The sequence below is a fragment of the Lissotriton helveticus genome, chromosome 2_1 (genome assembly GCF_964261635.1).
Source record: "Lissotriton helveticus chromosome 2_1, aLisHel1.1, whole genome shotgun sequence".
NCBI classification, from domain to species: Eukaryota; Metazoa; Chordata; class Amphibia; order Caudata; family Salamandridae; genus Lissotriton; species Lissotriton helveticus.
The window spans coordinates 1,174,619,140-1,174,639,397 of NC_136059.1; the positions used below are offsets into that span (position 1 = coordinate 1,174,619,140).

The window sequence follows — 20,258 nt, forward strand, 5'->3', positions numbered from 1 at the left end:
TGCATTGGTGGCCTCTCGTGAGAGTCCCACAGGTAGGGATCTTTGCATATTAGACGGCATGATTAGCTATGAGAGATTTCCGCAGGCGCTTCTATAGTGTATAATTGGCTTGCTGCAGCATGACTAAAAAATAACAGGGCAGGGTAAGGGTACCCCGACTCGCTCCACCTTTTGGGAGTGAAGTTGCAGAGGGACTCAACTCCCACGGCCAAATTTTAAATCCCACAGGACTCTTGCAGGAGCCAGTGGGACACCATTGAGAGTGTAGGGGGTGTACTGACTTCCATTAGAGTCCTCCAGGACTGGAACACCAATTAAAAGCAAAAGGGTGGCATAAGTGTCTATGGTGGGCTGGTTGCATACCGGAGGTTGACTCAGCGGCTATCCCATGGCACACAAGGCCTTTGGCTGTGTGCAGAAGGAGGGTTTTGTTACCTGCGGGGGTTTGGGTGCACGGCAGATGGCAATATGCACTGGTGGAGACCACTTGAGCAGGTTGGGGGCAGGGCCACCCCCCAAGCTGCACACAGCCAAAAGGCCTGGCATAGTTAAACATAGTTTTTTTAAGACTTTAGATATCCAATGTATACATACGCCAATAGGAATTCTTTGACATTGTTTAATATTATTAGATATATAAAATCAACATTATTCCACAAACCTCAAACATTTTGTTCAAAGCACATGAATTTCAATATTACAGTATAAATAAGATGGCACAATATGATACAACTGGCTTGTTATGAAGCAATAAATGTTATACAGTTTCACATAGAGCACATGAGATGAATAAGAACAGTGTCGGGTAGATGGAAGATGTAACCCTGGGAGAAATAAATGAAAAAACAAAGGTTAAAGTGACGGTATAATTAGGTATGGTAATAATATGTTACCGCACTAAAAATGCATTAAGAAAACCTCAAAAATTCAGTAAATTTTCAAAAACACAGAATTGTATCAGTTAAAGTTTACTTAACTAACTTTAACTTGCACCCCTTACATCCCTTATGACATGTTGGCTTTCGGCCTTGCACTATGAAAATTGTCTGCAGGGCCTGGCTTTGAGACAGGCCCTGCACCCAACCCCTCACTGATGACCAATCCACACTGTTCATAGCTGAGTTAATGAGGGTGGGGTGGGAGTACCTGGCCTTTAGCCGTGTGTAGTAAGGATTGGCTGAAGGCCAAGCAGTGTGATCAAGCACCGTGGGTGGATAACTTGCAGTGAATGGGTTTCTGCCATGTACAGCTCAGGGTGGGCACAGGGTCTGGCTATCAGCTATCCATTCACCAAACGCTGCTGGTGACCAACACTCAATGCGCACTGCCTTTCCTTCTGCACAGCAAGGTTTAGCCTCAGGGTCTGAGATTTGGTGTGCATAGGGCATATTTTTCTACAAAGTTCTGTCCCTAGTCCCAATGAGCAGTCAACCCGACTGCCACATCCTTTAGCTGTACAGAGTGGGGGTTGGCCAAGGGGCTTGTAACTAATCTCACCAGATGGCATGCACATAGGCAAATGGATAGGCCTTGGCCTGTACAAAGGGCTTGCACCCAAGCCCCGGCAGGTGGGCTCAGCTGTACACCCAGTCCTTTACCGAGGTGGTTAGATTTCTGCTGCACACAGCCGTGCCCCGCACCTAACACTTCATAAACAAAGAGCCTTATACCTATTTTTCATTTTTTTTACTTTTTCAGGGAGTTTTTCGAACTGTAAATCTGGCTTCACAAACTCTTAAGGAACTGTGGTCACTTGTTGGAATTATCATATAATCTTTTTTAATTTTTGTTTTTATTATTATGTGCTATTTTTTAGATTTGCATTCTTTGTTGATTTATATTATATATTTACTTTATATTGATTCATTTTTGGGGGGTTCTGTGAATCTGAAAGTGGGTACAAACAAGAGTTAAATAGCTGTTGCATGGGGTCTGTGACCCCAGGGGTAGATTAGCAGACCCAAGAGCCTCGTTCGGGGTGGGGCAACACTGACCCAGGGTCCATAAATCCGGTCACTTTTTTTCTTTTCTTAGTTTTTGCTGGTTTTAGGACTCTGGCCACTGCGGACCAGTGCTAAAGTGCAAGTGCTCCCTTAGTAAACTGCATAGGTGATTGCTTTATCCATGTTTGGCATATTTGATTTACTAATAAGTCCCTAGTAAAGCGTGCTAGGTTTGCCCAGGGCCTGCAGCACTGATTGTGCCACCCACATGAGTAGCACTGCAGTGTCTGTGAGTGCAGTTTTAAACTGCCATTTCGACCTTGCAAAGTAAACCCACTTGCCCGACCCAAAATTCCCTTTTACTACATGTAAAACACCCCATAGGTAGGCCCAAGGCAGCCCCATTGGCAGGATGCGGTGTATTTAAAATGTAGGAAATGTACTGGTGTGGTTTTACATATTCTAATAATGAAATACTGCTAATTTCGTTTTTCACTATTGCAAGGACTATCTCTTCCTTAGGGTAACATGTGGATTGCCTTAAAGTATATGTTAGGTGTAATTTCCCATTGGGTTCAGATAGAGAATTGTAGTTTGGAGCCTCTGAACTCATAATTTTAAAATACATCTCTTGGTGCAGTTGCTTTTTATAGTGTGTGTTTGAAAATGCCACTATTAGAACGTGGGCATGTTATGCTTAAACATTTTGTGACACTGCCTGTCTGTAGAATCAACATCTGAGTTGGCTGACAGAAGAGTTCTTGTGCATTTACTCTAGACAGTTACACAAAGGGAGCTGAGGTGTGCCTTGTATATCCCGATAGGCCATTACCAGGCAGATGGGCCTTCCTGAGCTACAGTGGTAGGAGGAGTTATCACTGACACCTGAATAGAGCTGTGCATGTCCTCACACAAAGCCGTCTCCACACCAGGCAGTGTGTCTGGAGCCAGGTCAGGAAAAGGCAGGGTCTTGTGCACTACAAAGATTTTCCTTGTGAAGTTTGCCTACTACCACACAAAAAGGGGTATAAGTATTGGACCCCTGACACCCCAAAATCACAACAATTCTAAACTGAAGACATTCTGCCAAGAAAAAGAGCTGGATTACGTAAAGGGGACTACTACTCTGCCTGTTGCTTTGTTGTGCTGGCCTGCTGCTTACTGCATCTGTACTGGGAGGGAAAGGACTGGACTTTGCTTTCTGTATCCTGCTTCCAAGGTCCTCCATGGGCTTGTGTGTGCTTGTCTTCTTTTAAGAAGTCTCAGGGCCATCAAAGACTTCACCTACCAGTGCTTGAGCTCTTCTGCTGAGAGCCCTGACTTGCCAAATGGTGCCAAATCCTGCTCTGGGCCCTGTGAAGTGTAACCTGGTGAGAAAATCCACTCATCGACTCTCAACGCCTGTTTTCTTGATGGAGCATGCCATGTGGCTGAAGAATCGATGCAGCGCCTGCTTTGAAAGCTGAAAAATTAACGCAGCCCAAGCACATGTCACTGACATCTGTGGCACCTGCTCTAACTCAGACGCAGCGCCTGCCTCTCCGCCGTTGCATCAATGCAGTGCATCTGGATTTTTGATGCATCATCCCTCAACGTGGTCTCTTCATCTACGTCGGCCCACAGTAAAGAACTGAGGCCACAAAAAAAGGGGATATATACCACAGCCACACTCACTCTAGTTTAATAACTTAGGTTTATTAAAGTTAAGGTGAAATATCGCACCTACCTTTGTCAATACTTATTTCAACCTCGTCATTGCTTGAAGTCTCTTCTATCTCACTTATGCGATATAAATCATCAAATTCTCCCCAGCGTATCATTCCACTGAAACAAAAAATTATGTAATTATAACAAAGTTTATTTGAAAGACTCTCATATCCAACTTACTCTTATAATACCAAAGTGATTCCTGTATGATTGCATTTATTTTAAATGAAAAATAGTCTCCATATTTACAAAGCAGCCATAAGCCACTTTTTGTGGCTTAACTCCGACTTGTAAATATGGCCCCTTTACAAGCATCACTCAGCATGAAAGGGGTGGGCAATGGCTGTTGCTGAGGGCATTCGATCACAACACCCAATGCGTTTTTAGGCTGTCCCAGATTTACAAGGATGTGTAAATCTGAGGCAGGGCCAAAAACTAACGCCATGCAAGAGCAGGCATTAAAATGGCAAAACTAGGAGAAATACTTTCATTTGTCCTTGTTTTTCCTTTTTCTATGTGTTCTGCATTCTACAGAAACATAGAAAGAGCAAAACAACATAATGATTGTTATGTACGCTGGAATGTGTCCCTTCCTTCACATAAACAATCATTAAATAATGACAATTTGCTATATTTTTCTACTAAACAGGCAGTCACAAGTCCAGTTACCTTACAGAAAACAGGGTCATGATTTGAATAGTGCAGAATGTGTAGTGGCACCGGGCCCAGACGTTGTCAGAACTCCTCCAAACACCTAACATTGCTATATTTTACTACTATACAAGCAATCGCAATTGCACTTACCTTGCAGCTAAAAGGGGCTTGCTTTAAATGGTGCAGCAGGTGCAGTGGCACCGGGGCCACAAGTTGACATAACTCCACTATAACCAGATATTGCTATATTTTACTACTAAACAGGCAGTCACAAGTGCAGTTATCTTGCAGGCAATAGGGTCATTATTTGAACGCTGCAGGTACAGTGGCACAGGTTCAAAAAGTTATTAGAACTCCTCTAAACACCTAGGGGTCTATTATGAAAGTCTACCCACCATCGCCCCGGGAAATGGGACCGCCCATTAAGGGTGTGGCGGTTCCGCATGGGGAATTAGGATGCGCCTGGCACACTGGCGGGCACATCCCGAATTTTTTGCATTGCGGCGGGTGGTGCTGTCAACAGCAACCGCTGCAATACAAAAAGGCATGTGTGCATTTGCATGCACAACGTGGCAGGCACCGTGCGGTGCCTGCCACGTCTCCATGCAAATGCAGGGGGGTACCATAGGTACCCCCATGTGCCCCTCCACCCCCCTAACAACCTGGGGGCCCGCAACGGGCCCCCAAATGAGGAAACCGCATGCCTTTCTGTGGCTGCTTCCCACTGCCATCATAATATGGAGGGCGGTGTCTAGCAGACACCGCCACCATATTCAACCCTTTTTCGCCTGGCCGACTCGTTGTATGCTTTTTTTCATCCAGCAAGTAGTTTAGAAAAAATAATCTCCAACAAACTCCTTAGGAAAAAACAATAATAACAAGGGTTTGAATACAAAGAAGAAGACATTATTACTTCACTCAGTGATATAGCCAGCAAGTCATATTTTTTTGCTGTTCGCATTCAATGTAATACCACCCTCATGCTCTCATTTGTATAGCTGATTGGTTACTGTAACTGTTTTCTTTAGCCTGAAAAGTTATGAATTTTGTTTGTTGCACAAATTTCAGTGTATATTTTACTATAAACTGGGGCCGAGGGCTACATCAGTTAATAAAGGTTCTGACCCCGAATGATATGGGCAAGCTACAGGCGGGAACCTATAAAGAAGGAGAGGGCCTTTAACAACTGGTATAGCCGAGGTAGAAGGGCTGTTAGGCTATTAGAACATTCCTCCTCGAAAGGTAGAACGTTGTAAGGTAAAAAGTGAGAAACAGAAAGACAAACAATGGCATGTTGGAGCAGAAGGACAATACCGGCCATTTTTAGCCCTGAGCCACTTGACTGTTGTCAATGGAGCTCACAGCATTCTTATGTTCTAATCAGGGTTTTTTTCATTTTCTTGTTTGCAGACATGAGCGTGTGCAGTCTTTCACAGGTCCAGATGTGTACTGAAGACTTGGGCCTATGGGTCTAATATTTATACCTGCTGCCCAGTTTGAAGTAGGAGAAGTTTCTGAAGGCCCCCCCCCGAGTTGTCTGGCAACCATTTCCCTCATACCCTAGCCCCAGCTTGTCTGGGGACACGAAAGACTAGTATCAAATCCCTTCTGAGTGTGTCAGGAAGAGCCTTTGTGCTGCACAAGTCACATGGGGTGACAGCTCCTCCCACTTGTCAAGTCAGAGTAGCCAAACCTGCCAACATCTCACCTCCCTTTGACTTATTGCTTGGGAGCAACACACAAAGACTAACTGCCAGTTACACCAATTCATGTGACCCAGGAAGCAGGCACCAAATGATTAGGACAAGAAAATGCCAACTCGAGTGGGACGGGTATGCCCAGAAATGGATCCTGTGCTCTCCATGCCACTGGAGTCAAACTATCCTGGCTGATGAGAGCTGAAATTCGGAACCGGTCCTAGGATGCTTGTTTCCAGTCCAGGGAGGACCTGGCCTGGCAGTTCAGGCTGGACTGTTCCCATTGAGCGCAGGGTCAAGACTGATTTGCAAATGGCTGGGTCCAAACTGGAATTGCATGGTGAGCAAAAAAACGATGGATTTAGGCCCAGATCTCTATACTGGGGTGAATGTATGACATTGTTCTGCATTCTGTCCATCAATTGTTCTTTTTACAACTTTCTAAAAGTGGCATTTTCAGAATTGTGACTTAAAATCTGATTTTAACATTAAACTGGGCTTTAAATTACAATTCTTTAGAGGACCAACTCAACATTCCACCAGCTCCCAATTGAAAGTTATCACTTATTAAATGCAATAAGTTAACCCAATGTTATCCTATGGGAGAGGTAGGCCTTGCAGTAGTGAAAAACGAATGTAAGAATTTTTCACTACCAGGACATGGAAAAAGTACGCGTCCAACATTTAAATACTCTGCCCGAGGCCCTCTGGACTTGGTATTTTACAACTACATACATAAGCTTCAATGGCAGGCGTCATACGTGTTTTACAGGGCTACTTAAGTCGGTGACATAATCAGTGCTGCTAGCCCACTAGTAGCATTCAATTTACAGGCCCTAATACATGGGTTACTGCTTTTCTAGGGACTTCTTAAATAAATGTGCATGTGCCAATTGGATATAAGCCAATTCTACCATGTTTGGGGGAGAGAGCACAAACACTTTAGCACTGGTTAACGGTGGTAGAGTACACAAGTCCAAAAGCCAACAAAAACAAGATCAGCAAAAATTTTGGTGAAGGTGAAAAGTTTGGGGGTAGGCCACCCTATGGCTGACAAGGCTAACAAAGTAAAGAGAGAACGGGAATGTATTCATCGACAGGATATTCAAACTATTTTGCATTCTGAATGTTCTGATCAGTGGAGATAATGAGTTAATCTCCATTCATAGCCTACTCATTGTTAAGAGTCTTAAGCTCATGGGTGCAAGCTTTCACATAGTGGGACGGAAGCTAGTTTGTTAATCACACAGTCAAACAGATCGTAGAGTTATCTTACCTCCAATGTCTATAACCTATAGAACATACCAATTATAACAACAGATTAAATGCATGCAATTCTAAACATTTGCCACTGATATGAAATTGTGTGTTTATGGAATAAATGTCAGCGTGCTTCAGGTCTTATTTCTTTTTGATACAAGCAATGCATGTGTTTTAGTGTCAGAGAGCTTAATTTCTGAAATCATTCAAAATAAAAGTACCTTTTACTTCGAGATGAACCCAGTGGTTCAGGCAGCTCTATCGGCGAAGTGCAATTGAGCTTCTCATCTTGAATTCTGAACCGAATGGGTCGTTTCACTCCCCAAAATATCTCAAGGAGGCCAGAAACAACAAGTTGCCTGTCCTGTTCCTGAAGGAAAAACAACTGCAGTATTTATTTAAGGTTAAGTCAACAATGATTTCAACTGTTAGCGAATGAAAATTTAATAACGAGGGCACAGTGTCATTTTTAAGATTCTCGATAATTTATTGACAGAGATTGCTTAATTTCAGGCGACTTGCTTTCTTAGACTAAGCCATGTTATAGTCATAATAATGCACATGTTACTTTTTGTAGTCTGTATACTTCTAATAGTGTGAGGATCTCTTCCTCAGTTAGGTGTTCAAACAAAACACGCTGGCGCAACCGAGGGTGCATATTTAGAAGGCGTCACTGCAACAAGAATGGTGAACAGCCTTTACAACGAAACTTTTACAACGCACTACCTTTACAACGCAACTTTTACAACGCAAACTATTACAACGCATTGCTCTGGGGGGCGCTCTAGGATAGGGAATAAGTTAATTTACTATCCAATAACCTTCCCTAGTGTCCACGGGGACTGGAGTTGGAATAGTAAATTAAACTATTCACTATCCAGCACCCCAAAGCACTAGGCGTTGTAATGGACTGCGTTGTAATACTTACGTTGTAAAGGCATGCGATGTAAATGCATGCTTTGTAATGTCATACATCCACAAGAACATCACTTTTTCCGACATTCTTGTGGTGTTAACTCCTTCGCCGTATTTACAAGGCAGCGTTAAGTCACATAACGTGGCATAATGCAGCCTTGTACAGAATGCCCCTTTTCACGCAGCACTTAGTGTAAAAGGGGAGAGTGATGGGTGTTGCAGTGGATGTTCTGCCGCAACACCCATTGCTTTTTTAACGCTGCCCCATATTTACAAGGTATGCGGCAGCACCAAAAATACTGCCAGGGAATACCTGATCTTAAGCAGGCGATACGGGGAGAAATGCCTTATTTCTTCTTGTATTTTGCTCTTTCCACGTGTGCTGCATTCTACAGCACACATAGATACAGCAAATCGGCTGTAAAAATTGTTTATGTGCAGGAAGGTGTCCCTGTGTTCACATTAAAATTGCCCTTGCAGCGCAAGCACCCTGGCAAAATGGCGTTAGGCTGCCTGCACTGGTGCTAGGCAGCTTTTTTAGTGCCAGCGCTAGGGGTAAAGCAGGGGTGCGCTGCATTCTCTTGAATACGGCGCATCCATCCATATTGAAACTGTCGGAGAGCGACATTACCAATTTTGGACGACACACCGCGCTCCGTCAGTTTCTTGAAAAATGCCCCTAGTTATGATCCTCGCAAGATTTCATTGCAGTTATGCTGTTATTTTTTTTATTAACTTTGTAATCGCTAACATATTTTTTACAGTTGTTTCCTGGCATTCTTACATTTGCACCGTACTTAAAATTATTATTTCTATCATGAATTCACATGCATTTACAAATGTGATCAATTTCCTGCCTGCGGGGAGTTTATTATTGAAGTGTTTTGGGAACAGCTATGCCTAGCACCAAAAAAACTGCAATTCAAATTTGGAGCAAAATATTGCAAGAAAATAAGGAAATACGAGAAGTGCAAACACACATGCTAGGGAAACTTTGTGTTTTTAATTACTGAATGACTACAGTTCACAGTATTACGTTTAGGAAAAAAATGAAGGCCTTATCATAGCACACATATTTCCAAAAATGCAGGCAAGTGTGTTCATGTAGGCCTCATGTTCACAACGCTTTTACATTTAATGTGCACATAAGATCTGAGTGAATTTTCTAAAGCTGAGAGTCAGAGTAGTGAGGAAAATTAATTATAAACTAGGTATTCATGCACACAACACTGAGGGCCAGATTAAATATTTTTTCACGCAGCGCAGCAATACAACTTGCTGCGCTGTGTGGAAGGCAGAGGACCGGAATGTGCCACCTCTACATAGATATGGCACATTCCTGTCCTCTGCCTAAGCCGGGCCACAATTTGCAGCGCAGAGGCAACGCAGGCACCCTTGCACCATGGTACAAGACAGCCTGTGTTACAGGTAAGATTGTTTTTGCACAGAAAGGAACACCTTTCTGCACAAAAACAATCCTTTGAATGCAGCACATTTAGAAAGAGGAAACAAGGGGAAACAAAGATATTTCTCTTCGTTGCACCTCTGGAGGGAAGGCATACAATTCTGTTGCAATCCCAGGTCTACCAGTGTTGGTAAATCCGCGAGTGTTTCTGAATACATGGGGGTTGCATGGCAACACCCAAGCTCCATCCATGTAGCGCCTTCGCTACGCAGTGACTTGAGCTGCCTTGCGTTACTCCAGATTTACCAAGCGACTCAAGGTGGCCTCACGTGGCTTGGCACATATGATTCTACGGTTTGCGTTGCCCTGTGTCCTTTTGCATGGCGCAAGGGCAACGCGAAACCTTCAAAATTCTGGGCCTATTTATTGCTGGCCATTAACTATCACCTAGTCTAGCAGCACCTGTACGTTTGGTTTACAACCATTACAACGCAACAATTACATCGCAGTGCTGTTACAACGCAGGTTTTACTACGCATACCACTCAACGCATTACACTGGGGGGGGGGTCTAGGATAGGGAATAAGTTTAATTTACTATCCAACACCTTCCCTAGTGTCCACGGGGACTGGAGTTGGAATAGTAAATTAAACTATTCACTATACAGCACCCCTATGTGTAATGCGTTGTAATGGTATGCGTAGTAAAACCTGCGTTGTAACAGCATGCGTGGTAAAAGCATACGTTGTAACGTCATACATTCGTACGTTTTAGAGCCCTAACTTACTCCCAAATAGATGTGATGTAAGTTGTGCAAAAAGTGGGGTAGAGTAACAATCAAAGGCAGCTCTATATGCACAAATATTACAATTAAAACAAGAAAAATATAAGCACAAAAGCAGTAAAATTCCGCAAATTTACTGTACACATTTTTTGCATATGTAAGCAATACTCTAAGCAAATGTAAAGGATGGTTAAGGAAATTAATCAGATGGTGACATTGATCATTAGTTACATATAATTTCTGATGAGTCCAATTTACTATATGTAAGTGACCAAAAAGCACACTATGGCTTGTAAAGGATATGGCGTGTGCTGTTTAAATATCAGTATACACCACAACACAATTCAGAGTGATCCTCTGTCTTTCAATGTGGCGATGAAGTCATGGAATTAACAATCACAAAATAAACTTCAATAACATAAAACATGATTAAAATCACAAGTTCAATATTGTATTTAACCATGGCATTTCTCTAGGGAGTTTGACTGCGTCGGATAGCTTTTAAACGGAAAAACCTTCGAATACTGGGGTTCCTTTTTCCAGAAAACCGTTATTTGCGTCACAGGATGCTCACTCTACTTCCACTGATGCCAGCCTGGCTGTGGTTTCAAATTTTGAATAGCGTCTGGGAACAATGGGTTATTTAGGTTTATGGCGTACTACTTCCTGATTATTTTTGGGCGTAATCTCTTCTTTACGTTGGGAAATTGATTTTTGAAATTTCTCACCGTATTTGATGATAAGGGGAACTACCTTTCTTCCTGGTGTTTCCATTTTCTGAGCAAATTAGCTTATCTATAAAGTAAATATCAACACGGGTGCGCTTTGACTGATAAACCGGGTGGTTTACCGAGATCTGCTAGAACTGCAGGGATGTATATGAAAATAAATGTTTATCTTATCTCGGTATGTTATGCCAGCCAAAGCACTCTCAAACATGGCTGATAGTCACCATAAAAACGTTTTATTACAGTATATTGTTCCAAAATCAGTATATTTGGAGTGAGCTATGTCTTATAGTAGAATAGAAGATAGTTCTGAAATCGTAACAGCTCTGTGGGTTGGTGGGAATAAATGCGAAATTTAAATGTGAAGAATGTGTTGATGACAATCTGCATTTCACGAAAAGCGTTTGAGCACAATTAATGTATTTGCCATTGAACTCACTAAATCACTCAATGCATTGTTTTTTTTTTCTAAATTTACCCCCCAAAATGTATTTTGATCACAAGTACATGGTGGTTTACACGGATATGAATATGAATTGTGGCGCTTAATCGAGGGTTGCTACTGTCCCCAAGGCTGCATGGGCTCCAGACTTACAGGAAAATGGGGAGATGCACAACACGACTTTATTGGGGACGCAGAAGCCAAGGTTTTAGGTCTGAATATAGAGAGCCTTAGTTGTTTCTGGAATTTATGTCATTTAGACCACAAACACTGGCAAAACCATTAGGTCAGGCTTCAAATAGAGAGTGCCAGGTGTTTCCATCCACGCATTCATGCATTCACCCATCCATGCAGTCACCATCAATGCACACAGTCACTCACCCTTGCACGTATACATGTATTCATCCAGCCATTGACTCAATGTAGCAATCACATATACACGTGCGCACACTCACCGATCTTGAAGAGGCACTTTCACTTAAGTTACTGACCAGACCTAGCGATGTTGCTGTCAGTTTGTGGGGGATGTGAAAGTGCTAAGAGTGATGTGACTGGCAGTCTTTGAGTGGTGTGAGAGTTCTGCCAGTGGTGTGTGACTGCTAGTATGTGAGATAGTACCAACAGGGATGGGGGAGGCAGCAGGTCTGTTGGAAGTCCAGCCATGGCCAAAATGTCACAGCACTCAATCATCACTGCAGGAGGTATGGAAGCAAACCATGGTGAAATATCCCATTATTTACTGGTAATCTTCATTACTCCTGGTCCCGTTGTCCTCGTCCCATTCCTTACTAATTGGAGATGACCATCACCACGACAGAAAAAAAGAAAAAGAACATGCTGGGATACCCTACCCACTACTTCCACTGGGAGTACATAAGCTGTACCAGCCCAGCATGCAGCCTGAAAACACCAAGCCAACAACAGGAAGGCCGACCGCCAGGGAGGGAGGGAGGGGCGTAAGGAATGGGCCGAGGACAACGGGAGGCTGAATCGGCAACTGCGGAAAGGCCTAAAGATACAAAATGTACCCTTCAACTGTGCCCAGAGCAAAGCCTTGCCAGGCTAGAAACAAAACAAACAATTAAAGATTAGATAACTTTGCCAGTAGGGGAGGACACCCTGCCATACATCACACTAAGTCACAAATTTGTCCCAAAGACACATGTATACAGTTTTTGTTGAGGGATGCCTGCCTGCCAAGATGACATCAAACATCCCTGGTGGTTGAAGGTCGCCACTCAATATCAAAGCGTGAAAGTGGCGATTGCGTAGGCCTGAGTACAGAACCCTGCCCTGCTTCTACGACAGTAGATCCTCCCAGAAGGGCAACCTCAGCAGAGGACAGATGCTCATGGCCAAGATTCCTGCATACCATACCCTCTGTACCAAATCCAGGGCCATTACATTGACTTGGACCCAGTCTTCCTGATCTTCTTGAGAACTCAGGCAGGAGCAATATCGTCAGAAAAGCCTATAGGAGTTCTGGGTTGCACTCGAGGCAGAACGAATCCTGACCAAGACACACCATGAAAATTCCGATGAGAAGTGCTGACATTGAACTTTCTCAACAGTGGCGGATAGATCGAGCCAAGGTACTTCACATTCACAGAAGAGACTTTGCGCCACCTACCGCTGTAACTGCAAATCGTGATCTACTGTGGTGAAGGCTGACGTCGTCCATCCTGGCAATGAACGAGCCTGCCAGGTTGTTCACCACTAGGAAAATTCCTTGGCTGTCTAGACATTTCCAGAGGTGCATAGCCTTCTGGCACAGGATCCATGACCTCACTCCACTCTGTTTGTTCCAGTAGCACATGGTGGTGGTGTTGTCTGTGAGAAACTGTACCAGTGCCCCTTGATGGACGGAATGAAGACTTCCAACGCCAAGTGGATGGCCCTCAGCTCCAGAAGGTTAATGTGGCTCCACCAAAGACTAGAGGCCTCTGATCTCCATCCCTCCCAGATGGCCAGCCACACCAAAATGTTATGATTTGGACTCCACCGTTAGCTTTGGGTAGGGGAGGGATTACCACTAACCCAATAAAGGTCCACTGACCACCTCTGCAGATCATTTGCAGTCTCTTCAGAACTCTGAATATGGTCAAGGAGGTCCCCTTGAAGGTGGGCCCACTGAGACCTCAGATTCTATGGCAGAGCCCACATATGCCACCTGGTATGCTTGACCAGCAGCATTCAGGAGAACATCAGATCCAGAAGCAACAGAGATGACCTCACTGAAATCCAGTGCAAGGCTGAAAGATCGGGATCAACTGAATGTCCTGGGCTATCCTTTCTGGGGAAAGGCACAAAACTGAACTGTGCCAAGAATTGCTCAGATAAAAAGGGAGCATCTGAGAAGGACTTAGGTGTCACTTGGGCATGTTGACAGTGAATCTCAAAGATGACAGGAGCTTGCCTTCGACACCAGTCATCGTTTTAGGAGAATACTGCGACCCCTGACCTCTGAAAGTGTTCTGCCATCACTTTTGTGAACACCCAAGGGGCACCGGTGGGGCCAGAGGGGAGTATCATGAACTGGAAATGCCCCAGTGCCAGCACAAACTGCAGGTAGCACCTATCGGCCTGCAGGACGGGTATCTCTAAAAAGGTATCCTGTATGTCCAACGAAACCATCCAGTCACCTTCGTTTTGTCCAGTCAAGCCAAGGCCAGTATGTGTATACTGAACCCTTCCTTGCGAAGGAAGAAGTTGAGAGGGCATAGGTCTAAAATAGGACAAATCCCTCCATCCTTCTTGGGCACCAGAAAATATATTTACTAACAACCATGTCTAATTCTGGTGCATGCACCCCCCAATAACCTTTGTGGCCAAAAAGGTGCTATCCTGCTGCAAAATAGACAGATGGCCCTCTGTGAGTCTTTGGGGGGATGCTGGAAGGTGAGGTGGGTTGGACAGGTAGGATTGGGTGCACCCTTCCTAACAATTTGCAGCAACCACCTGCCTGATGTTGCAGCCGGCCAACATGGCAAGAATCATAGGATCCTGCCTCCCACCGGGCGGCCGTGCTCCATTAAGGTCATGGTAAAGGGGTTTGATAGGTGGGGGTGCAGGGGGGTGCAGTTGATTGGGCAGTCTATTGACCTTGAACATGGGAGCGGTGGGCAACAGGGCCTCAACCACAAATCAGCTGGCCACTTTGCTGTGATTAGATTAACTGACAGTATGAGGTGATAGAGCTGGTGAGGTGGGGCAGAGAAGCCCAAGGAGTGTGCCATGACCCTACTCTGCATAAACAGCTCTAGAACGGAATCTGCCTTGTCCCCAAACAGGCTAACCTCTTTAAAGGGCATGACCATGAGGGATGACTGGAGATTCCCTGAAAAAATGATTGACCAGAGCTAAGTGTTACAGTGATTGGCTGTGCCAATGGCCTGCCTGATGGAATTGGTGGTGTCCCAGCCACAACAAATCGTGAACTTGGCTGCGACATGACTGTCCTGTAAAGCCTGGGCGAGGACAGGTGAGAGATCTTCAGGGACACCTGGGAGGACTTGAGCCGCCAAATCCCAAAAGGCGTGGGAAGAGTGTCCCATTAAGCAGCTGGCATTCAATGATCTAAAAGCTAAGCTGGTCTCTTTACAATCATCTCCACCAGTGTTGACTCCCTATCAGGGGGGAGTTTTGGACTTAGCCCTCTGTGCAGTCTCTCCCCCAAATGTTTTGCCTTCTCCCCTCCTGTGTTGCTGAATTCATTTTTGTTGGCCGTAGGACTATATGCACTTTACCACTGCCAATCAGTGCTAAAGTGCTTGTGCTCCTTCCTTTAAACATGGTAAAATTGATTTACACCCAATTGGCACATTTACTTTATTTATATTAAAGTGCCTAATTAAGTGGCACCACAGGTACTGAGGGCCTGTAAATTAAATGCTAATTGTAGGCCTGCAGCAATTATTGTGCCATCCACTTAAGTAGCCTTTTTAAACATGTCTCAAGTCTGGCATCACAGCCTGTATGCAGTTTTAAACTGTCAATTCAACTTGGCAAAATAAACCCCTTGCCAAGCCTAAAACTCCCTTTTGAGCCTAGCGTTGCAGCGCATGTGCTGCACTCTGCGCGAGGCATGCAGTATTCAGTATAGCGTGGAAGCGTCGTGAAAGCTACACCCACTCTCCGCCCATCTTTTTCATTGACTTGGGTCATAAATGCTGCCTTCTGATTGGTTGTAGGCTTGTTAGTCCGTCCCCATGACAGACATGTCGTCATTTGTATCCTTCCATGGCTACAAGCCCCTTTACTCCCACACTATTTTCTTCCCCCTCCCACCTCCCGCAGTCCTTGATTTCTTTGGGCCCCGCCTCCCTCCCACGCACTCCTGTTCTGCCTTCTTGCACAACGCCTGCACTCACTCACCCGCTCGCACTCCAGTTTCCAATGCAATAGGTCTCACGTAAATGCAAGTCCTATTCCATTGCAAACGCTTGTTTTAGGACTTATGCCCTACACACACACCGAGCTATGCAACAAGCACTCATCTCATTTGCAAATACTGACCTCAAGATGAGTACTTCCTACTGAGGCACAAGGCAGGGTGTGCGGCAGAGCGTGCGGAATACCCATATATGGATCTTTTCACCCGCCCTCCTTGCCAGCGCTCGCATGATAGGTTTCTGTCAGGTGCTTTGTGCTTGCGAGGAGGGCTTACAGTCTACTAGGCGCCCTGCCCAGTGCCGTTCATCATGCCTGGCAATGGCTTCAACGATTAATGGGCAATAATTGTTGCTTAATCGTGCACCCGGGCTGCCTTTGAAGGCTTTTAAATGGAGAGAGCAGCGAAGAAATGCACGTTCTGTGTCGGGCCTTAGTCACTCTACTGGCGTCTGGAGATAGAGCCGACTGGCGACAGTCACCAGACGATGGTTCAACAAGAGGGGGCCGAGCAGAACGAGAGAGTGTGCGAACGGCCCTGAGACAAAATACGGACTATTCCCAAGGGTAATAGGTTTTCTAACCGTGCGCGTCCCAGGGTGGGGAATACTTAGGTTATGTACAGGCCCTCTGCGAGGTACTGTATGACATGTTTTGTGAGGATAGAGGGGTTGTATAAACAAGCAGGTCTCTCTGAGTGGTAAAAGCTGCGGCAACATTATACAGAGCATTTTCAGGCATTCCAGCGGGAAATAATGTCCACATTCGGGGGGGGGGGGGCAATGTATTGAGTTGACACAGCATGACTGGCCAGACTGGCAGGGTTTCTGCTGAATAAATGTGCTGAAGCCTTGTTGGCAAACCAATTTTGGAGAGAAAGACTGACAAGCCAGCCGCAAACCCAAGATTTTGCAGGTTGGCTTCCGCTGGAGTGACAGTGGCTATGTCTCCATCACTCTAGCCGCTTGTCGGCCCACACTCATTACTGTAAATGAGAACCCAAGTCTGTTTTGTGATAATGAACTATCACCTCTTGCTGCTGTGTATCATTCCTTGACTGAGCTGAAACTACCCAGCAGTAACTCCAGATTCTCATGCACACTGAGTGAGCCAGGCCCTGAAAAGTACTAATGATGAGCAGAGTTATCACCAATAGAAAAGCACTGAAGCCTGTTTGGGATTCTCATTCACCAACCACGGGGAAAGGATTATGGTGTAATGGCCAGAGCCGGGGAACCAAAGTTTCTGCGCCGGCTCAACATCCTGTGATTCTTGGCAGATCACTTAATCTCACCTTGCCTCTTAAAAATGTTAAAAAATGAATGTGCCCTTGTATAAAATGAATAAACTAGGACTACACATTGTGGTCTGTAGCAACTGCTTTAATCTTTGTCTGGTTCTTACACTGAACCGCCCCTGTAACTTTAACCTTCCCTGCTCTCTGACTGGGAAACAATGCGGATTCCCGAGTGTCAGCAGTACATCAACTTTAACCTTCCTCCCTCTGTTTTGGAGGCACTGCTGGAATAACCGTGTGACCTGTTCTCCATCCTGATGGGAGGTTGTCACAAGGCTACCCGAGTGCAACCCAACCAGAGCCAGTGTTTGCCTTTGTGGGGTGAGCACCGCTCCGAAGTCCTGGATTGAGACCCTCACCAGTGGCCGATATGGGGGCTCATTAGGATGGCGGACGGACCTGCGTCCGTCCGCCACCCTAGAGGAGGAGGGACCGTCCGCAGGGGCAGCGGCGGTCCCTCCAGTGCAATTAGGATGTGACTGCCAGCCTGGCGGTCACATCCTCAATATTTAACATTGTGGCGGGTGCTGCTTGAAGCAGCACCCGCCGCAAGGTTAAATATGCATGCTTAGCATTTGCATGCACAAAGCGGCAGGCACCGCGCAGTGCCTGCCACTTTGTGCACGCAAATGAAGGGGGGTACCATAGGTACCCCCCATGTGCACCCCCCACCCCCGCCACTCACCCTGGGGGCCCGCAACGGGCCCCCAAAGAATTCACCGTATGCCTTTCCACGGCGGAGAATCCGCCGCGGAAAGGCATCTGTTTTCCGCCATCCTAATATGGCTGGCGGTGTCTGATAGACACCGCCAGCCATGTTATAGCTTTTCCGCCGCGGTCGGAAGGCGACCGTGGCGGAAAAGCTGCGGACCGATTTGGAGCCCCACCGCCATCCTAATTTGGCGGTGGGTCTTTTGTGCCTCCCCAGCGGTTTTCCCGCATCCTCCGGGACGGCGGTGGCTTCCGCCGGCCCGGAGGATGCGGGAAAACCGCGATCCTAATCGGCCCCCATGTTTCCCTCAATAGCAGGAAGGTACTGCAACATGAGGACATGCGTGGTCCTAGGAATTTTACTATGCTCTCATTGATGGCAGTTGACATCATTGCACCAGTCTCAAGGGGCCCTCCCAAGACATGCGAGCATTTGTGTGGCTCTGAGTCTCAGCTCCATCGTATTCGCACAGACAAACGCTTCCCTGCAGGAATCCCTCCCAGTGAAACTCCGTCCTGGGGTATCATTATCAATTTACACATGAACCCTTTTTAAACACTCCTAGCATTAGGCACTGTGCTTCCACTGCTTGCCCGATTTCATACGACTTTGCGGAGTTCTTGGGCGGGACCATACATTTCTGAATAAAACCACAGCGTTTCACACGTTGCACTGATCTGTATAATTGGAATATCTATAATGTGACAAATACTTATTGGATTTTTGTAATTTTGCTCTTATTTGATTAATATAAATATTCTTTATTTTTCCAAACTGGTTTGAAGGCTTTTTGTGGTGTTTTCACTGTGTTACTGTAATCATTGTATTGCACACATACTTTACACATTACCTCTTTTGATAAGACTGCCTGCTTGCTCTGCACCAAACTACCAGAGGGTGAGCACAGTTTATCTTAGGTGTGTATCTGATTCACCCTGACTAGAGTGGTGGGTTCTGTCTGTCTTAGGTGTATACCCAAGCCAACCAGAAGCCCCATTTCTAACAAGAGCCAATGTGGTTTGTTTAGAATAGCTTTGGCATGACTAAACTGAGAAGCTCCAACTACAATTCGAGCTGCCCGATTTAGAATAGAATTTAATTGGGTTAGTGACATCAATTTTATACCTACATTATTATTATTTTTTTTTTATCCTCATGTCAGCATAGTGACTTACGGGTCAAGGGCCGTATCTTGGCACCCTTATATGGTATGGACCCTTCCCTTCCTCCGCCAGACCCTTAAAGGAGGTTCTTTCGTCCCGCAGGACAGACACCTTCCCCATTTTCTGCTGTCATCATAGGACGCCAGAAAAGAAAAGGAGAATCTCCCAGGTAGTTCGACTAGTCAACAAAGGCCTTCCACACATCTCTTGATCGCAGCAAATTTCCATCTGTTACTACTTTACATATCCACCTGGCTGCAGCCAACCAACTACTAAGATGTGGTGGTACAGAATCGATCCCGTGTTTGCAAATCTCTCGTCTTGCCAGTAGAATCAGATAAAATAGCAACCCCTTGATTTCCTATCCAGCGTTGTTTCTGGATCGTGATACACCCCGAAAAATACGAGAGCTGCTGACAGTGTTAGTGTTATCTTCAGGATGTCGCTAATAGTTGATTCTACCACTTTCCAATATCGCTCTATTCCAGGGCATGTAAAAAAGATGTGCACATCATTAGCTTTTGGTGTTTTACATCGGTTACAGCTGGAGATTGGTTGAAAGACAAACTTGGCTATTTTGTGTGGCATCCAATACAGTCTATTTATTGTAAAAAAATGATGTCTTTAAGATGCGCTGGTGCGACTAAAGAATATCACATTTTTGAAGAGCTTTTCCAGAGTATCTGGGAATCTTCTTCCTGAAATGTATCTTGCCAGATGGTGATGAAGGATCCATTTTCCTTTCTTTTGCTTCCAACAGTTGTTTGTACCACTTGGAGACTTCTTTACTTTTTGCCCTTGTGTCCTGAATGTCATTTTCGAAGTCCCATAGTGATCTTGTTTCTTGAGGAATTGTGGCGAGCCATGAAGTTAGCTGGATAAATTAGAATTTTGATAATTTATTTTCAGTACTTCCCAGGGGACCAATTTGCCTTCAAATAAAAGTTCGACCAACTTCGTCAACCCGGCTTGCTTTAATGGTAAAGCTAGGGCATCTTCTAGGCATTATGGTATGCCGGGCTTGTCCCAAATGGGAGCAAATTCAGAAAAGTATCCTATGCTTAGCATCTTTCTCATTGTGAGCCATAGACTTGGAGATGCTGTCAGAACCTTTAATTTTTTGAAAAATTTCTGAGCCCCAAATGTATACAAAAATGCTGAT

At 45.1% G+C, this 20,258-nt stretch overlaps 1 protein-coding gene across 2 annotated transcripts in view; it reads right to left on the reverse strand.

The window, feature by feature from the left end:
- Window positions 1-20,258, reverse strand: part of RASSF6 (Ras association domain family member 6) — a 263,285-nt gene that overhangs the window by 86,296 nt on the left and 156,731 nt on the right. For both annotated transcript variants that reach the window (XM_078676037.1, XM_078676038.1), the window contains 2 exons: window positions 7,483-7,631; window positions 3,670-3,767 (listed from right to left, as the gene is read on the reverse strand). In XM_078676037.1, coding sequence (XP_078532163.1) covers window positions 3,670-3,767; window positions 7,483-7,631 — 247 coding nt within the window. The remainder of the gene's footprint in view (window positions 1-3,669; window positions 3,768-7,482; window positions 7,632-20,258) is intronic.